Source organism: Osmerus eperlanus, chromosome 25 (genome assembly GCF_963692335.1).
Source record: "Osmerus eperlanus chromosome 25, fOsmEpe2.1, whole genome shotgun sequence".
NCBI classification, from domain to species: domain Eukaryota; kingdom Metazoa; phylum Chordata; class Actinopteri; order Osmeriformes; family Osmeridae; genus Osmerus; species Osmerus eperlanus.
In genome coordinates, this window is record NC_085042.1 from 5,836,500 (window position 1) to 5,854,846 (window position 18,347).

The 18,347-nt window shown below is 47.1% G+C and overlaps 1 protein-coding gene across 1 annotated transcript in view; it reads left to right on the forward strand.

Moving 5' to 3' along the window:
• The first annotated feature begins 13,190 nt into the window (after positions 1 to 13,190).
• Positions 13,191 to 18,347, forward strand: part of LOC134012352 (fibrosin-1-like protein) — a 57,470-nt gene continuing 52,313 nt past the window's right edge. Inside the window, exon 1 of the mRNA XM_062452144.1 lies at positions 13,191 to 14,362. Coding sequence (XP_062308128.1) covers positions 14,069 to 14,362 — 294 coding nt within the window. The 5' untranslated portion in view covers positions 13,191 to 14,068. The remainder of the gene's footprint in view (positions 14,363 to 18,347) is intronic.

The following is an 18,347-nucleotide window of genomic DNA, read 5'->3' on the forward strand; positions in this document are numbered from 1 at the left end:
TGTCAGAAGGCTCAAAGTTCAATCACACACACTGAACCTACTGAGCTCACAGTGGCTACTGATTGGCAGGTCGGATCAGGACTGTTGAATGACACATTCACAATCAATGCACACTTAACATACACTATGTATGCCAATAGTCATTTCAAACAATGTGTTGACATCTGCCCCTCCGTTCGAAACTGAGAGTAGGCCCTGTATGGTATCAGGAACAGCACAGAGCCCTCCACTCGGACACGCCCCCCCACGTAAGCAAGGATCCTGGAAGTAGTCATGGCAGCGGAGGTAATGCAGGGAATGTTGTACATTTCCATATCCCAGATAGTGAGAGGAGAGAGAGAGAGAGAGAGAGAGAGAGAGAGAGAGAGTGCGGGAGAAGCAGGCTTTCTCAGAGAGCTGGTGTGTGTGTGTGTGTGAGGGAGGGAGGCAGACCTGTGAATGCTCTGGAATGACAGGCAGGGATTATGGAGGTGGTGCCACTGAAAGGCAACCTGATACGGGGAGTGTGGGCTGACGCTGACACAGGCCCAGCTGTCAGCCGCGGTGCCCACCCCCACGACAGTACACACACACGCACGCACACACCACACAACACACACACACATACAGTCTACACGCACCTAATCACACTAACCCGCACACTTTGGGCACAGTTAGGAAAAAAGAATACTTGGCCCAGGCTATTTTGTTTGGTGTGGACAACATTTACATTTAGCAGACGCTCTTATCCAGAGTTTACAGTAAGTACAGGGACATTCACCCCGAGGCAAGTAGGGTGACGTGCCTTGCCCAAGGACACAACGTCATTTGGCACAGCCGAGAATCGAACCGGCAACCTTCTGATTACTAGCCCAATTCCCTAACCGCTCAGCCACCTGACTCCCTCACATACTACAGTCTGATGGATATGCAGGGTTTAGAACGACCAATGTCAAGTTCATGGGACGAACGAAGGGTTCTTCTTAGAGAGCAGAGAGAGCGTTTTCACAGCATACCCCTTTAAGGTGGTACCCCTTTAAGGTGGTACCCCTTTAAGCGTCTGTGTGTTTAATTGTTTGAACGCTTGCTGGAAACAAATCCTGCCGAGTGTAATGTGTGCTGTGAAACGGGGTTTTCCTGACAGTACGTTCGGTCGCTGAGGTAGTCGGAAGCTTCCAGACTCCTGCTCTCTCTGCTTTCTCTCTCTGTTCTTTAGGTTTTTGAAGTGAAATCCAATCAGTTGCACCTTGATGCAGCCCAACAGTGTTTGGCTGTTTCACTTTGATGACTCGTTGGAGTGACTGGTTTCTAGCCGCTGTGTATGATATGAGAATGTATGTGTGCAGTATGTGATCCTTTCAATGGAAGTGGATGCCACAGCATATGTTCGTCCTGGATGGACAATAAAGTTGTATTGCCGTTTTATGTTGTTCGGTTCCGATTCTATTCTGTTCTGATTCAAGTCTCGGTCCCATCTCATCTTCCCTCAGTTTCACCTCCATCCCCGCCAACTCATCCTCTTACATCCCCTCACCTCCATCCCCTCACCTCCATCACCTCACCTCCATCCTCTTACATCCCCTCACCTCCATCACCTCACCTCCATCCTCTTACATCCCCTCACCTCCATCACCTCACCTCCATCCTCTTACATCCCCCTCACCTCCATCCTCTTACATCACCTCACCTCCATCCTCTACATCACCTCACCTCCATCCTCTTACATCCCTCACCTCCATCCCCTCACCTCCATCACCTCACCTCCATCCTCTTACATCCCCTCACCTCCATCACCTCACCTCCATCCCCTCACCTCCATCACCTCACCTCCATCCCCTCACCTCCATCACCTCACCTCCATCCTCTTACATCCCCTCACCTCCATCCCCTCACCTCCATCCCCTCACCTCTCCCTCCTGGACCATGACAGGATGACCAGAGAGGGACTGAGATGCTGCTCCGACAGCAGCTATATGCCACAGTGACCTCGCGTGGTTCCCGGGTCACCAGTTGGTGCTGTCTCCCACTGCGAGGCAGAGAAGGCATCTGTCAGCGAAGCGGAGCATTAGCCCTCTTGGCAGGGCTAATGCTCCGAACTCTGTTTACACCCGACCATCTCCAAACTCTGTTTCAACCCGACGCCTCAGCCCAAGTCCAACTGAATCGGATGTTAGGTCGTTGGAGTCGTGGCCCTCTTGTACTGCACTGAGAACGCTGAGCCACGGGGAAAGGCTGATGAATAATCCTGACACGTACGGTCATTATTATAAATTAAACTGGCACGCCAGCGTGCGTTTGCGCTGTGTCACATGGCATGAAGCGAAGCGGCGGGGATTTTGAACAGGCGACTGATTAGACAGCACAAACTCCTCCCACCGAGCACAGCATGCTCCCCCCCCCCCCCCCCCTCACGCACACACACACGCGCTGCAGCTATTTTCACAGCCTGCTCTTGAATGCGAATCAAGCCGAACACGACGCACACAGGGGAACAAGCGCAGACCTGTGGAAAATATAGAACACGGACACACCCACTATCCCACTGCCCACACGTACACATGCACACATAAACAAGAGCACCAGAAAGCAGGTCCAACGATCCATCAATTCCCATCTGCACGTCTTACATGAGCTGGGATTTATTGACTGGCGGGGCAAATTCGAGGCTTATTCGCCGTCAACAAACCGAGGGAGGCAATCCACTGGATAATGTGCAGATTCTCTGCCAGGTCAGTCCACATAATTCCCCACTGGAGCAACTCTTTGTGATGAGCCGTGCTCCGTGTGGTTCCCCGTCGGCCAGGGGGGTCTATCATTACGACTGACTCCTGCGGTCAGTGCTGTAGGGCTGTCAGCCAGCCCGCGGGGGGCGGGCGGGGATGGGGGGCGGGCGGGGATGAGGGGGGGGGCGGGGGCGGGAAGTGACAGGCGGGAGGGCTGGGAGGGTGGGGGGAGAGACTGACGTGTCTGTGTGTGTGGGTGGGTGGGTGGGGGGGGGGGCGGGCGGAGAGGGAAAGGGGGGAGACAGACGGAACCACGGGGTCACATCAGATGACAGCTGCTCCACCTGCTCCCCAGCTGCGACCTGGGAGAGCCACGGTGACCGAGGTGGTTCCTTCATGTTCCGGATCAGGAAGAAGGATGTGCGTGTGCTCCGGCCGATGTCACGAATCTGGGCTGAAAGCTGTGCTAATCAGCAGGGTCCGGGGTGATAGGAATCTGCTGGCTGAGTGTGTGGCTGGAACAAATCTACAGCACTACTCCTAGTGTCTGAATGAGAACTTTGCCTCGGGCTGAGCTTTGGATCCTGAAAGGACCTTGTCACAAATTCCACTTTGTCGTGAGTCGCTACCAGAGGTTTCGGATGTGACGATCTGGACTGGACGTCTGACCGCGTTCTGGTCATCCCACGCGCTCCAGGCGTGTTTTCACGCAACGTTGCGTGACCTCATTTCACGTTCCGCTTCATTTTCTTCATGTGTGTTTATTTCTCCTCCGTGCCCGGCCCTCTTGACCGGAGCCAGAAGCCAGACGATGTTTGTAGGGATGAAAGTGCTGATGGTGGAAGGGTGCGCGGCTCAGCCGGCTTGGAGAGAGATGGCGGATACCTCCTGTGCAGATGAGGGCTAATGGGCCTTTTAGGCTGAGTCAGAGTGCAGGGCTGGTTGTCTCTGCCGGGCTGGCCTAAACTGGGGCTCTCAGAGGCCTCTCCCTCTCTCTCGTGCTCTCTCTCCTGCTCCCTCTCTCTCCTTCTCTCTCTCTCTCTCTCTCTCTCTCTCTCTCTCTCTCTCTCTCTCTCTCTCTCTCTCTCTCTCTCTCTCTCTCTCTCTCTCTCTCTCTCTCTCTCTCTCTCTCTCTCTCTCTCTCTCTCTCTCTCCCTGGAAGAGAAACCAATCAATGGCGCTTCCCCATCCGTGCTGATGGATCTATAATTAATGAGAGCCCTTAGCACTGGACTAAATTTAGTGCATAAACTCCACTTGGAGGGGTGGAGACTGGATCGATGGGAGAAGCAAAAGAGCTTCAGCGAAAGCTCAATCGGCCGTTCGGAAATGTATGTTTTGGGGATCTGGCTCAAAGTGCAAAAGTGGCCGACTCAGAGCGAGAGGCAGAAAGAAAGAATAGAGAGACAGAGAATAGAGAGAGAGAGAGAGAGAGAGAGAGAGAGAGAGAGAGAGAGAGAGAGAGAGAGAGAGAGAGAGAGAGAGAGAGAGAGAGGGAGAAAAGTGTATTTTATCCCGACAATACAAAAGGACAATTCACTGGGTCATTACTCACCGGTCGTTAGCCTGTAGCTAATCTATTTGAGATAGGAACACATTAGCAGGGCGAGCTTGGCCTTAATTAGGCTGACACGTTGTACATTATTGCCTATTCAGCATCACATTTGTTTTCCTGACCGACTTGCCGGCCCGATTGACATCAACTCAGCTTGTCTTCTGTCATCGCTGTCACTAGTGTGATTAGTTCTCCTGTGTTCGTTCACAGTTCAATAACCTCATCATACACAGACTTGGTTGGCAGCCAATTAATTCCACGTGCTTAAATAATAATAATAATGCATTCTTTTAGCAGACACCAAAGCGACACGCAAGGGGGGGATTTGAACCTGCGACATCTAGATCTGCACTAAAACACTTTACCTCAGATTTAAAAAAATACACAACTTTCGAGCTTGAGAACTAAATCGGTAAATCCAAGTAACGTCCTCTACAGGGTTGGAGAACTGAAGCATGACCTGTCAGCCATGCGCTGCATTCCCTCTCCTGGCCGTGGTAGCAGCACCCAATCCTGGTTCTCCAGTTACTCATCACCTGAGGACAATACGAATGAGAGTAGCATCCAAACATCTACCCACCGCCAAGGTAAATGTTCCCATGTTATTTTCGTTCTTCTCATTGAAGACGTCTAAAGCGGCCACCCACTCGCACGCTTTGACCGGAATTTCTCAAACAAAACATTGTTGAGACGTGAAATCGGAAACCAACACATCCACCAGCTTTTGAGACCAAGAGGAATCCGTCCAGGTGGGGGTTAGGTTTCTTGAGCTTCTCCCAGGCGTTCCGGTTCCTTTCTGCTGTTGGTGGACCAAATAAGGCGACGCTTGTCATTACGAGCCTGTTCCAAGGACACGGGACTGAGGGCAAGTGACACTCCACGGCTGGCTCCCTCGCTCGCAGGCCTGCTTATGAGAAGTGACTGAAAACCAATCTGCCCTTCCGCCTAGAGGGCATCGGTAATTAGTATGGCGAATGCATCCCTCACCTTTAGCTGGGACCAAAAGGGAACAACAAGTGCTGTAAATCCACCTTGGGAATGAAGGGAGAGGAGGGGGAGGGAGGGGGGGGGGAGGGAGGGAGGGGGAGGAAGACTGAGAAAGATAGAGGAGGAGAAGGCCAGAGGACAGAAACGAAGAGAAGGAGGATGGGCGTGCAGACATTGACCAAACAGACAGAATGTGTTGAAAGTGTTGAAAAATCAAAGTGAACCCTCTGCAGAGAGAGGGAGAAGTCACAGTGTGGCTGTAGAATTCGATAGAGCTGCTTGTTTTTTTACTAAAAGCTTTGGAGAGTAAAGTGAGGTGAAGCATTGCATCTCTCTCTCACTCTCTCTCTCTCTCTCTGTCTCTCTCTCTGTCTCTCTCTCTCTCTCTCTGCCTCTCTCTCTCTGTGTCTCATCCTGTCATCTCACACAGATTGTGAGAACTCCTCTGGGCACAGCAGGATGAGAGGCTGGAGGGGGAGAGAAGGTGTGGAGACGTGTGTGTGTGTGTGTATTGGACAACAGTCTGATCCTCCATGATCCTCAAATAGAGAAATACAGTTTGGTTGTGTGTATGTGTGTGTAGTAGAGAGTAGTGGCGGTGAGCAGGGACATTTCTCCTCGCTCCTGTGCTCAGAGATACATCTCCTCTCACTGGGGAAAAGAGCCGGGAGCGAACCTACTGAGTGCCTGGCTGACTGACTTGCTGGCTGGCTGGCTGACTGACTTGCTGGCTGGCTGACTTGCTGGCTTGCTGACTGGCTGGCTGGCTGGTTTGCCTCCTGGAAATAAACCAACTGGAACTCAAACTCAGAGAGATGGAAGAAACAGCCCTTGCTCAGCTTGCGTTTCCATATATTGCTTTCGACGAGTTCCTGGTGTTCCAGACTCTCACCGGAGACTGATCTGCAAATAAACAGGTGCTGTTCAAATCACCTGTCATGTTGCAGAATCAAAGGCAAATCGACCACCATCACTTGACTATACTATTGCTGTTTGTTTATCGTCTCTGTGCATTTGAAACAGACCCAGAAATGTTTACAATGTATGTGTTTATACACACAAGCACTTATAGGCAAGCACAAAGAGCTGCATTTACACAAACACACACGCAGACACACAACCTCCATTAAAACAGCAACTAATGGTGCTCTGATCGGAAAAAAACACTCCCTGAGCTTTTCTCTACCCCCCCCCACACACACACACACACACAATCCACTCTCTCCCCCTCCAGAGTGTGTTGCATATAGCACTGATATGTATATCAAGGCAGATATAATGGGGATATGGAGCCTCAGGCAGAAGAGCTGGCGGGATATTGAAATCGAAATGTCAAAAGCTAGAGTGCATTTCATCAGGAGCAAACATGGAGTGCCGCCTACACAAGACCCATAATCACTTGAGTAGGTGAAACTGTGCTTGTTGTTTTTTATGAACATATGAGCACTCCCTGGGGAGTCTTAGAGTTGCTCACCAGACTGTATCAGCCAGACAGCCAATCAGTCTTCCAGACAGTCAGTCAGTCAGTCAGCCAGCCGGCCTGTTTGCCACACAGCCAGTGAGACAGCCAGCCTGCCTGCCTGCCTGCCTGCCTGCCTGCCTGCCTGCCTGCCTGCATGCCAGCCAGCCAGCCAGCCAGCCAGCCAGCCAGCCAGCCAGTCATCCAGCCAGCCAGTCAGTTAGCCAGTCATCCAGCCAGCCAGTCAGTTAGCCAGCCGGCCTGTTTGCCACACAGCCAGTGAGACAGACAGCCTGCCTGCCTGCCTGCCTGCCTGCCTGCCTGCCTGCCTGCCTGCCTGCCTGCCTGCCTGCCTGCATGCCAGCCAGCCAGCCAGCCAGCCAGCCAGCCAGCCAGTCATCCAGCCAGCCAGTCAGTTAGCCAGCCAGCCGACCAGCTACTGTTACCTCTGTTCTCATCCTGCCTGCAGAAGAGAGCCAGGAGATTAACTGCAGCTCAACCCAAAGAGCACGCTAGTGAAAGTGACTCACAGAATAGAGAGGGAGACTCGCTGTGTAGAAGTGTGGAAGTGTGTGTGTGTGTCTCTCTCTTTGTCTGTGGCTGCAGCGGGTGAGCTGGAATGTTTATGTGGAGACAGTGAAAGAGATGGAGAGAGAGAGAGAGAGCACCACAGTGTCCTGAAAAAGAACAACCATAATGAGAGCCAAGGTCCTTGCTCTCCTCTCCACCCACACACTCCATTTCAATGTATTTGTCCCTAACCTCCTTATGTTCTTACAAATAGGTAACATAATGACAAAAGTTGTTAATGTCGTAAGCCCTTTTAATGTCTCTGGCGGGAGAAGGGATTGCGATCACACAGAGGAAACCTGTCAAGGTACAAATGTTTCTTCCTCCTCACTGCCCAGAGAAAACCACACTGACATTTCACACGGTTTTCCATCCATCTCCGGTTTATTCACGAGCTGACAGGTATGCCGAGACCTGTTCACCCCCTCACGTCTAACTCCCTGGAAAACGCGAAAGGGGTCGGTGCGGGGGGGGCGAGGGGACATTAAAGAGGCCTCAAAGAAGGAAGGATGGCGATGAAAGACAGCTTCTCCAACTGAGCAGTCACACGATACACATTTGGTGGGCGGGCTATCAATGTGTCACACTCGGTAGTAAATGCATTTTTTTTCTTCGCAGTCACACACGATCATGGAGTAAATATTGCATTTGAAGCTTACATTATAAATCAGGGCATGAGTGAATACATTCTGGTTCAGGTCATAAATTCATTGGAGTGAAGTCATTGCCAAGAGTGAAGCAGTTTAAAGGCCCCGCATTTCTGACTAGTAACAGATCTCTTCACAGATTGTGGACAGTACTGTAATACTGGACTGAGGAAATGTTTCCTCATTGAGCATTGGAATCTGTTCATTTTAGTACTGATGCGTTCGTAACAAATCCAGCAAAAATGGAAGGGTAGGTGGTTATTATATAAGGGAGTTGACATTTTGACAGTACAAAATAAAATTCCAGCAGTTTCCTAAAGTATCACGTTTATGCACAAATACTGTATACTGTAACTTTTTACGTTTAAGTCTTAACAATTAACATGAAATGCTGTCGGGGAAAACTGCAATGTTTTTTGGCATGTACATGTCACACATATCTGGTGCAAGGCAAGAATCTGTAGTCAACTGAGTCAACGTTTACTTAACAGAATGACTACACTAGTTGCTTGATTAGCTGCAGCTACATTATTTGCTTACTGTATATAAGTAGCTGTTTGTCTAGAGGAATGAAATGCTATGGTATTCAATGTGCAAATCCAGAGGCCTGGGAACGCATTTTATCTGGCGGCTGCTGCTTGCTAATCAAGAGCTTGTGAAAGCCAAGGAGCCGTGTTAAGGACAGAATGTTACACGCCCGCTCAGAGCCCTCTGTTTAAACACACACTCCCTTTACAGGCTTTTAACTTTCAATCATCTCGTCGATCGTTTGAGTTCTCACGTCAGTGATTTTGCCGTGTTTCTGTGAGCTACAGTCTCACGTTGCAATTCAAATAAATCTGATGGACTGGAGATTAGATGTAACACGAACACAGCTAAAGGCAAAGCTCATATGACAATTTTAAGCTCTTAGTCAGAGTAAGGTTTGAAAGCTAAAAACGGTATTCACAATGAGCCTCACAATTCAAACAATATCAATGACACCCCCCCTACAATGATTTCTGGGCCAGGGTTTTCATCCAAAGATAAAGTGGAGAGGATAAGAAAGGAGCCAGGCCATGACCTCATAAGTGAGCGCGCGGCTGAAAGATTAAAGACCCCGATAGACCACAATGCATTATTGTTGTAGCTCCATGGTCTGAGAAAAGGACTGCTCAGCCTGAACTGTTGCCTGTTACAAGCTTTTTTCCTCACACATTTACTCCACGTAATGACTTTTTCCTTGATATAATACAGCTGTTAACACCTCTGTCGAAAACAACAAAAATACCAAAACAATACCCTCTCTCTGTGCCTGTATGTCTGTCTCTCACTACCTTGTTTCTAGCACAAACTACACTCATTCTAACAATTCCTTGGGAGCGTGGTGATAGCAAGTGACAGTTTGTCACAACGTGTCAGTATGGCGGGTGCCGTAGTGTAAATATTCCCCCTCGCTAATATACCCTTGCTTTCACTCGTTTGAAGGTTGTGGAATCTGCCACTTGCAAAGATGAGGTGAGGTACTGTGCCGTTTGTCATGGAGCGCGCAAGAAGAGGGAGCCGAGAAGCACAGCGTGTTGTCTATGTCTCTCCTTTTCTCTTCCTCTCCCTCTCTCGATCTTTCTTTCTCTCTCTTTCTCTCGCTCTCTCTCACTCTCTCTCTTTCTCTCGCTCTCTCACTCTCTCTCTTTCTCTCGCTCTCTCACTCTCTCTTTCTCTCGCTCTCTCTCACTCTCTCTTTCTCTCGCTCTCTCTCTCTCACTATCATTATGTTTTGGGGAGCTCCAGCTGCTGGCTCCCACGTAACAAGTGTTAATTGCAATGTGGCTGCAGAGAATAGTTTTCTGTCACTCAAGAGACAAGAGGACAGAGAGTGTTGGATTAAGTCTTTTGGGAGACCACAGTAAGCAACAAAAGCTACATACAGCCACTGGTGTAGCTTATGTAGCACCGGTCGGAAAGGACAAAGTAACAAGTCTGAAGAAAGCAGAGAACACGACAAACTCCCCCTTCACTCTCAGCACATGCAGATCGCTTCATCCTTGCTAGTTTATCAGCAGCAGGCCGTAGAGATACTGTACCGGCGTAATGATGGTTCTCAGACACGAACAAGCTGTGTACCAATAAGAAGGCCCAAGCACACCCCAGGATAAATGACTGCAGTGTTCTGTGTTGGTATGCTGTCAGGTTTGCTGTGTTATACCTTCATAGTGTTGCAACAAGATCACTCAGGTGCACAAATGAGGGACAGTTTATCCCTTCACTGAGAGAGATCGAAACTGTGAGCTGGAAATCTATCGATCGCCTCAGATATCTTTTATGAAAAGCTCTGCTGGCATAACATTTCTTGATACGATTTGGAAAGGGAATGTTGTTACTTCAGAGTAGAAGTTGCCACAGACAGTCAAGATCAATAAAACACATTATGATATCTCCCTTAAAATGTTGAGAAACGCCTTGAACAAATACTAAAACCTGAGATTCTTAAATTATAAGACACTTGATGGTGACGTAGGACAAGTAAGGCACAAAGAAAGAGCGTGGTCAGCTAATATTTTGTGAACATCATATTTTCCACCATCCAAGTTTTTTATGATGACATTTATTATGACATTTATCTAGAGAAATCTCTTGACTCAATTTCTTTTGCAAAAATAGCAAGTCAAATTAGTAATTTTCACCTTGAATGATGTCTGTAATAAAAATCAAATTGGCTTTTTAAGGGCTGCCGGTAAATTCCATTCATTTCTCTTCTCTCACTCCGTAAAGGACATAGGTTAATCTTTCTTGATTAAACTATGTTCCCCTGTGGAATAAAATATCCAAAGGCTCTTGGATTCCTACCCACTTCATTGAATTTTTGACACATCGCTGCTTTCACCATGAGGTAAAATGAGAACAAGGAGAATCTATAATCTCTCAGGTCCCTAAATTCATTGAGATTAAGACTTTCAATGATAAGTGTACATGTCAAAGATTATTATAGAGTACATAATACTGTAGTCACTGGCATGACAGAGGTACATTTACAATTTTAACATGATTGTATAACAATAAAATACATAGGAAAGAAAGAAAGAGAGAGAGAGAGAGAGAGTGTAGGGGTAACTAGCAGGTTAATATTTCATGGGATGGTATACTCAGCCTACAGCAGGAAGTGTCACGACTGTCCACAATCTCTAGAGAGGTTTCGTTGCCTCAAGCCCTCATGTAGTCTACTTCTAAATGGTGACAGTCTACTGATTCACTCCATAATATTTCACATAGCCTACCACAGCCCCTGTAGGCATAAACCACTGGCTTGGTTGTCTCCTTAATGCACTGTATCTCTTCAGTGACAGACAGGGCTAGGCAATGATGGAGTTGCCTTCACTCCAAAAAAGGAAATGCTGGATTTACTTACTGTCAAGTGGTTCCATTGCAGCTGTGTTCTGCGCAGCAGTCATTTCAAATACACTCATGAAATGCCATAACCAGCACCATTCTAAACCAAATGTATTAGGGTTAAACATAATAGCCTGCTGTAAATTTTGGCCCCATTCAAAATACTGTCATTGGCTTACACTTTTCTTTTTTACCGAATCCAATGAAATTGGGATGTGGGATGTGTCTAGTTCAGCTTCAACTGATCTACACTAAACTGTTCCTCTTGTTGCTCCAGCACTGTGGCACTTTTGAACACTGTGTTACTGTATATCCGAGAAGCTCTCAGAATAGTCTGACAAAGAGAACTTTTGTACTGTATTGAGTCTTATATATTCACCAGAACTCACTTTCCTTGCCAAGTTAGAGCATCTACTGAAAAGACTCCGCTCGTAGCAAACAGCACCTTGGCTGTTAAAAAAAACCCAATTTGGATTTACTTACTTGTTGGACATGTTTTTTTTTTCATTATCAAAGGACAAAAGACAGAAACTGGAAAACTTGCTCTGTAAAAGCCCAACAGTCTCCTTTTGTTCGAAAAAGTACACCGCAGACCGACTTGCAATTTCAAAGAGGTTACTGTTTGAATAACTGTGATTTTAAGACCTCCGACTATTCTCTATGTGTGGATTAAGCTACCATGGAAATATTGACCTGAAAGAAACAGAAGTAATCTTTTTCCCCTCTTCCCCAGACTCTGTACCTGTTCCCCTCTAATCTCCTTATGGAATGAGCTCATCCCAAACACTTCACAACACAAGATTTTGCACACTCAGGGTTGGCAGAGGTTACACAGTTGTAAGAACAGGAATTCTCCATGTTCAGTATGTGCCATTCTCAGAGCCTGAAAAAACACACATCACTATCGTTAATATATGCATGTCAGTAAGACATGTGTCATTCTCAACCCCTTAATTGCTGCTTGTTGGACTAATTAATGAAAGCACTTGGAAATCATAACAGTAGAGGCGTTTAGTTAACGTGTAGCATACTTGTAGCATGTGTAGCATACTTGAATCCTGGCCTTTATAGGTATGTAGTTCTCCATGGTATGGTGTGTTTTCTCATTAACAAGCATGTCTATTTCTAACCTCGCTATGACTGAATAACACAAACAGTATTAGTTTATGTCTATGCACTAAACTAATCATTTTTATATCTAGATCAGAGGTATTCAAGGAGTATCAAACAGTAGGCAGAAAGTCTCTTTAAAGTTCAAACTTGTGCATCCAAGAACTTGTAGATAGTTTCTCTCCTGCATGTGTGTGCAGAACAACTGTAGCCTTAATGTGTACTCCCATGTAAATATACTGGCCTATAAGGAAAGCCACATCAAAAGTACACAATGAGTATCAAACTTTTTGTCTATCTGAATGATCTATCATATTATTATCATAATATTCATGAATGACATAACTATTTGCTATGGTAAGAAACTGTTAACATAAACTGTGATAAGACCATAGACTGTGATCAGATGACCCAAAATGCCAAAAATGCTCTCTTTCTCGTCAACATACCATATCAGTTCTGTAACTGTCATGCGGTAGGCTAATTGTGCATTATATGTTATGTGATATGTGGATGATGGATAAAGGGGTTGGCATTTGGGGTAGCCTGGGCTATCTGATTAATGTAAGCTAACTGCAAGTCAAACTGACACTTTAGATAAAGACACAGTCCGCTTCATGAAAGTGACTACACGTTACAGAAATGCCTCTAAAGTAAATGCAGTAAGTGAGACATTTGGAAGTATGAACCAGCTAGCTCACTTCCTATGATAATTTAGCCTGAGGTGGCGGAAGTACGTCAGTTATCTCGGTTCTATGAAGCTTTTACTGTACTAATTTCGGTTGAAGGGAAAACAGGCGAGATGAGATTTTAATCACCCCTGTCGCTTTAAGGACACTTATCAAAGCTTTGCATTATGCGAGTAGAAAAAATACGATGAGCCACGAGCAACTGAGCTACCAAGGACAGGATTCAAACGTGGATTTATAAACTTATATTGTCTATACATACGGCCTTAACGGGATTGTTCAGTTGATGGTTCGTTGTGCTCCTAAGTAGCCGTGCGGAGTAGCCTCTCATTTAGAAAATATTGCGCATAAGTAGAGAGACTTCCCTGCCCTCGTTGCCATATCGCGCAAAGGCTTACAGTGGAACTTGACAGAGGAATATGGTCAAAACTTACCAATAGGATCATTCACATTGATCATTTACGGGATATCTTACTCGGTAGGCACCTATTGTCAATAAGGATTTTTTACGGATACTGTCCAGGCTCCTTTTTTGACAGCGGATCATGGATTGGGGGGTGGAAAACAACGGGCAGCGACATGATCTTTCAGCTCTGTCTGTGGTATGCAGCTAGGCTATAACATTGTTTGTCCAATGCAACAAAAGTTGCAAAGGAAGTGGAATGCCTAAATTGTAACTATTTTTGCCGTTTTGCACCTGCTTATATAAAGAACGCGTCGACGTTAGGACATTATAGCGACAAATACGACGATTTGCATCGCTTCGCCTGCATGACATATTTGAACATTTGTTTATTGTAAGCTATTCTTGAGGTTTACACTCAAGGTCATTTTGCGATTATTTGTTTATATTTATGTGTTATTTATACGAGTAGCTTCCCGTTGTAATAGATACAGTAGTCTATAATTTTGTTTGGTCGCACGAGAGAAACGTCTCTCTTTAGGTGGGCTCGAGTGATTTTTACGGTGCAATATTTTTTAAAATGGATGGAAAACTGAAGCCCAGTCGGAGATCCCGTTCCAAACGTGAGAGGATACGGAGACGGGAGGCGGTGGGCAGAGATGCCCGCAGTCCAAACCCTTCATCTTGTTCAGATAGAGAGCAAAGTCCTGGTAAGGATGCCACCTCCCAGAACGCTAAAAAGGCTCAACACTCGACACCCGCTGCCAGAGCCTCTCGCCCCCCTCGACGAAAGAGACGAGAATCCAGTTCTCAAGAAGAGGATATAATTGATGGATTTGCCATTACCAGTTTCATCAGCTTGGACTGTCTAGAGGTGAGGGCTGTCCTATCATTTATTCTGGACACGTCGAACTGGCATATGACAGAAGTTTGCGGTTGTCTAATGAGTTGGCAATGCTGTCTCATACACGCCAACATTTGTGTTATTAATGCCTGAAGTGTATTCAGAAGATGCTTCCGGTTACTTGTCTGAGTGCTGACTTGTACGCCACTCTCTTAATAATTACTGTGGTATGTGTACTCATGCTGTGAAGATAGGTTGGGGGTCGTGTTAGACGATGTTTGGCCCCAACTCATCCACATGTAAGATTGTGCTTCGGTCACAGCCATAGCTGTGCAGAGTATAAAGTGATAACACAGTAGCAAGGGAAGTGATCCGAATGACATGGCACCTTCGGCATGTCTAAGCATGTTGTTGTAAACGCCTCTGGGTTGCACGGTCTATGGCTCCTACCTAGACATTCACATGGCAACTTCATCGGATACGCAAGGGTCATATGACGGGATTATGGACCCAAATTGCAAATTCTTGTGTACCAATGCCCAGGCATGACTAGGACGTGCGTGGGTGAGCCCACACCTGCTGCCTTGATTTGAGGGGGGATGATGTCATGACTGTCGACTGTGCTTCGTAAGGAGATTCCATAAAGTCCAGTCAGTAGCTTCACACACAGCTAGCTGGGGGCCGTGCTCATTAGATGGGAGTGCATTACCTAGTGTGACAAGCTTTGAGAAGAGTTGTCAACATCCTTTCCTTTTTTTATGTGGACGTCAAGGCCTGCAGTGTTGTTCAGATGTACCTTGTCATCAGTTTGGTAGCTGAGGATGCCTTTAACCTGTCAAGGTAACATGGCCATTACAGTTTCATTTACTCCTCTCACGCCATTTACTGGAATTTGAGTGGCAGGGGATGGGGTCCAAAGAGGTTTTTTTGGGTCACATTGTGTGTGTTATTGACTTTGCCCGTGTGTGTGTTTGTGTACGTTTTTCAGCTACAGAGAAGTGTGTTTGCGGTTGTATACAACCTGTATTTGTTTGTTGGTGTATACTTTGAGCTTTGTTTGTTTGTGTGTGTGTGTGTGTGTGTGTGTGTGTGTGTGTGTGTGTGTGTTGGGGTGTACAATAGAAGCTGTATTTGTTTGTGGTTGTGAGTGTGTGTGTGTAGGTGTATAATCTGAGCTGTGTTTGCGGTTGTGTGTGTGTGCGCAGGTGTAAGATCTGCCTGCCCTTGAATCTGCTAGCAGCATGCGCTAGTCTGATTTGACAGGTGCTGACTGTGAAAGACTTGTGGGTAGTCACACTCAAGTGCTCTCTAGTGTGATCTCACCAGCACAATGGTGTAACTGCTGTCAACAGATAACAATAGGGGCTCCTACTTTAGCTAAGGCTGCATGTCAGCGATGACGGGCTTAGCCAACCATGAATACCACATTCAGACATGAACCCTGTTCAATGGCCGGTGATCTGTCTCGTTTGTTAGATGGAGACGTTTTTTGGGGGGTTCCTCGAAGAAAGGTAATCAGCTGCGATTCGTGTGACGAGTGCTCAGCAGGGCTCGTAGGAGTGGCATAGCCATCAACATTTAGTGCGACCTGCCCGTGCCACTAAATCGACTTTGGTGCCAGGCGCTTATCAATGATCTCGCTGACACGCGGTCAAATTAGCCGTTGAAACACACTGACCTATGGCAGCATGCTGATAAGCAACACACACACACACACGCACAGTGTGGAGGGAGTGTTTCTGACCTCAGGTTACAGTGGGTGATGGTTAAGCTGGGGTCTGGCTGAGGCCGGGTGCTACACCTCCCCAGAACGCTTCAGACCATACTGAGACGAATTCAGAACTACTCTAACACCACCCTGGACCTTGGAGCTCAATGGGAATGTTGACGTCGCTGCGAATCACCGTCGGTCCTTGGTTCTCGAAGTTTTGTCGCGCGCCGCCTGCGAACCGCGCTCCCTTCGAGCACGACGCGGCAGCTGTCGTCGTACGGCAGGTGTCGTGAGGTAGGACGAGACTCGCTCTGCCTGTGAAGGGTTCTCCCGGACACGCCATTGTCCTCCTGCCAGCGTGACGCGCTTTCCTGACTCGCATAAACCAACTCACGGCCACGTTCGATGTGCCTGTTTGTTTTGGGTCCTTGTTTGGGCAGCTTAGATCAACTTGTGTGAACTCGACACACAAACAAAGCGCGCCTGGTTAATGTCACTCTGTGCTGCAGCGCCGGTCCATAGGACTGATGAGATGAAGGATGTGGAACAGAACTCTTGGCTTGTTCTGATGGAGCTCCGGCATGGCCCATTAGGACGATTGTACAACGCAGCCTAAGCCTCTGTTAAAAGTCCCATTGGGTAATGAAGCATTGAATTGATACGAAAATGTTGCAATTATCCACCTTCCATAATAGAAATGAGATGTGTGATTTGCCCCCACTCAGTGTGTGTGTGTGTGTGTGTGTGTGTGTATGAGGTTCGAGTGGCAAATCCCCTCACTAATCCATCAGAGTTGATCCTTATGTTCATCTGCTTAGGCAGGAATTTCCAGATTTGTTCAGGTTTTTTTATTTATTATTATTATTTTTTTATAGGAGATATCCCCCCCACCCCCATCATGATTAATTTGTATCAGGCGGTTTAATTTCCTTTTTGATCTGATTATCACCACATGAGCACATACTTTTGTTGGGTTGAGCACAGTACACTGCTGACTGGCGGCCTCTTTTAATAATCTGCCTGTCATAAACAAACATGTCAACCTTGTAATCGGCTGTTGTCTTCCCTATTGGCTTAATAAAACAAGCTCCACAACACCAGCACTACACAGCGCATTCTACAGTGGAGGAACTAGGAGCTAATATGACCGTACGTCTCCCTGCCTGTCGTCAGGCGATCCACAGGCTTCCTATTTGTTTACAGTAGATATGCTGTCGTACTTCTTCAGTTGAGCTCTCTCTTGCAGCGGGGCTACTGTGCATCATATGCTGCCGGTGACAAACAACTCGACTTTTAATTACCCACAATGCCCCCTGAGGCGACAGAGCTCAGCGGCGGACATGTCCCATGAAGAAAGACCCCCTTAATGGCCACGGGGGGTGTCCCTGGGACCAGTTCTCCCTATCTGTCACACTGTGCAGTAGGGGGGAAGGTCAACCTCTGTGGATGCCCCCCCCCCCCACACACACACACACACAGACACACACACCCTATTATTGTGAGCAGGTTCCCTGCTTTGCCGTGTGTATGTGTGTGTAGGAGCTGATGGCGTACTGTCATGACCCAGGGTCAAACCAGGCCCTCGCTGTTCCTTTCAATAGTCTCTCCAGCCTCTTCAGTGTGGCTTCGGTGTGAGTGGACGTGAGCTTGTATCTGCCTCCAGTTTGGCGGTTTCTCTTCCTGCCTCTCCTGTGTGTGTTTTTGTGTGGTGAGTGACAGGACGTAATTATCAAGTGATTAAGATGTTGTCTACCAGCCATGCCAGGATTAGAGACAGGCTGGTTAAAGTTGTCTGTGAATACTTCTCTGTTTACTCTGCCATTCATCACCATGACGAGACCATTCCTCTGCTCCCCTGTCCACACACTGGCAGATTAAAGAGTGGCCTTTATTAAACAATTGAAACAATCTTGTCAAACACAAGAGAGAGTTTAAGAACAAGTCCAGAATTAATCCCATTTGCCAGTAAGCAAAACGAGATTTCCTAACCGGCAATTTTGGTTCACATAACGTGGCATTAGGGTACAGAAACTGCTAAATGCGGCCTGGGAAAGATTTACTATCAAAATAATGAAACTTAAGTAGAGAGAGAGCTCAAAGTGCCTCATTAAATAATGTGTGTTTTACTTCTGGCCTAAGCCCTCATTGACAGAAAGAAGCCAGGCTCTGAAAGGCTGTCTTGTTCCTCACCCCCCCACTACCATCAACATCTCTCGAGTGAATCTCCCATGAACGTTTTTTTTGTACGACTACATGAGTCATTTTTCCGGCCTCTTGTCTCATTAGGTACAAAGGTCTTTTGGT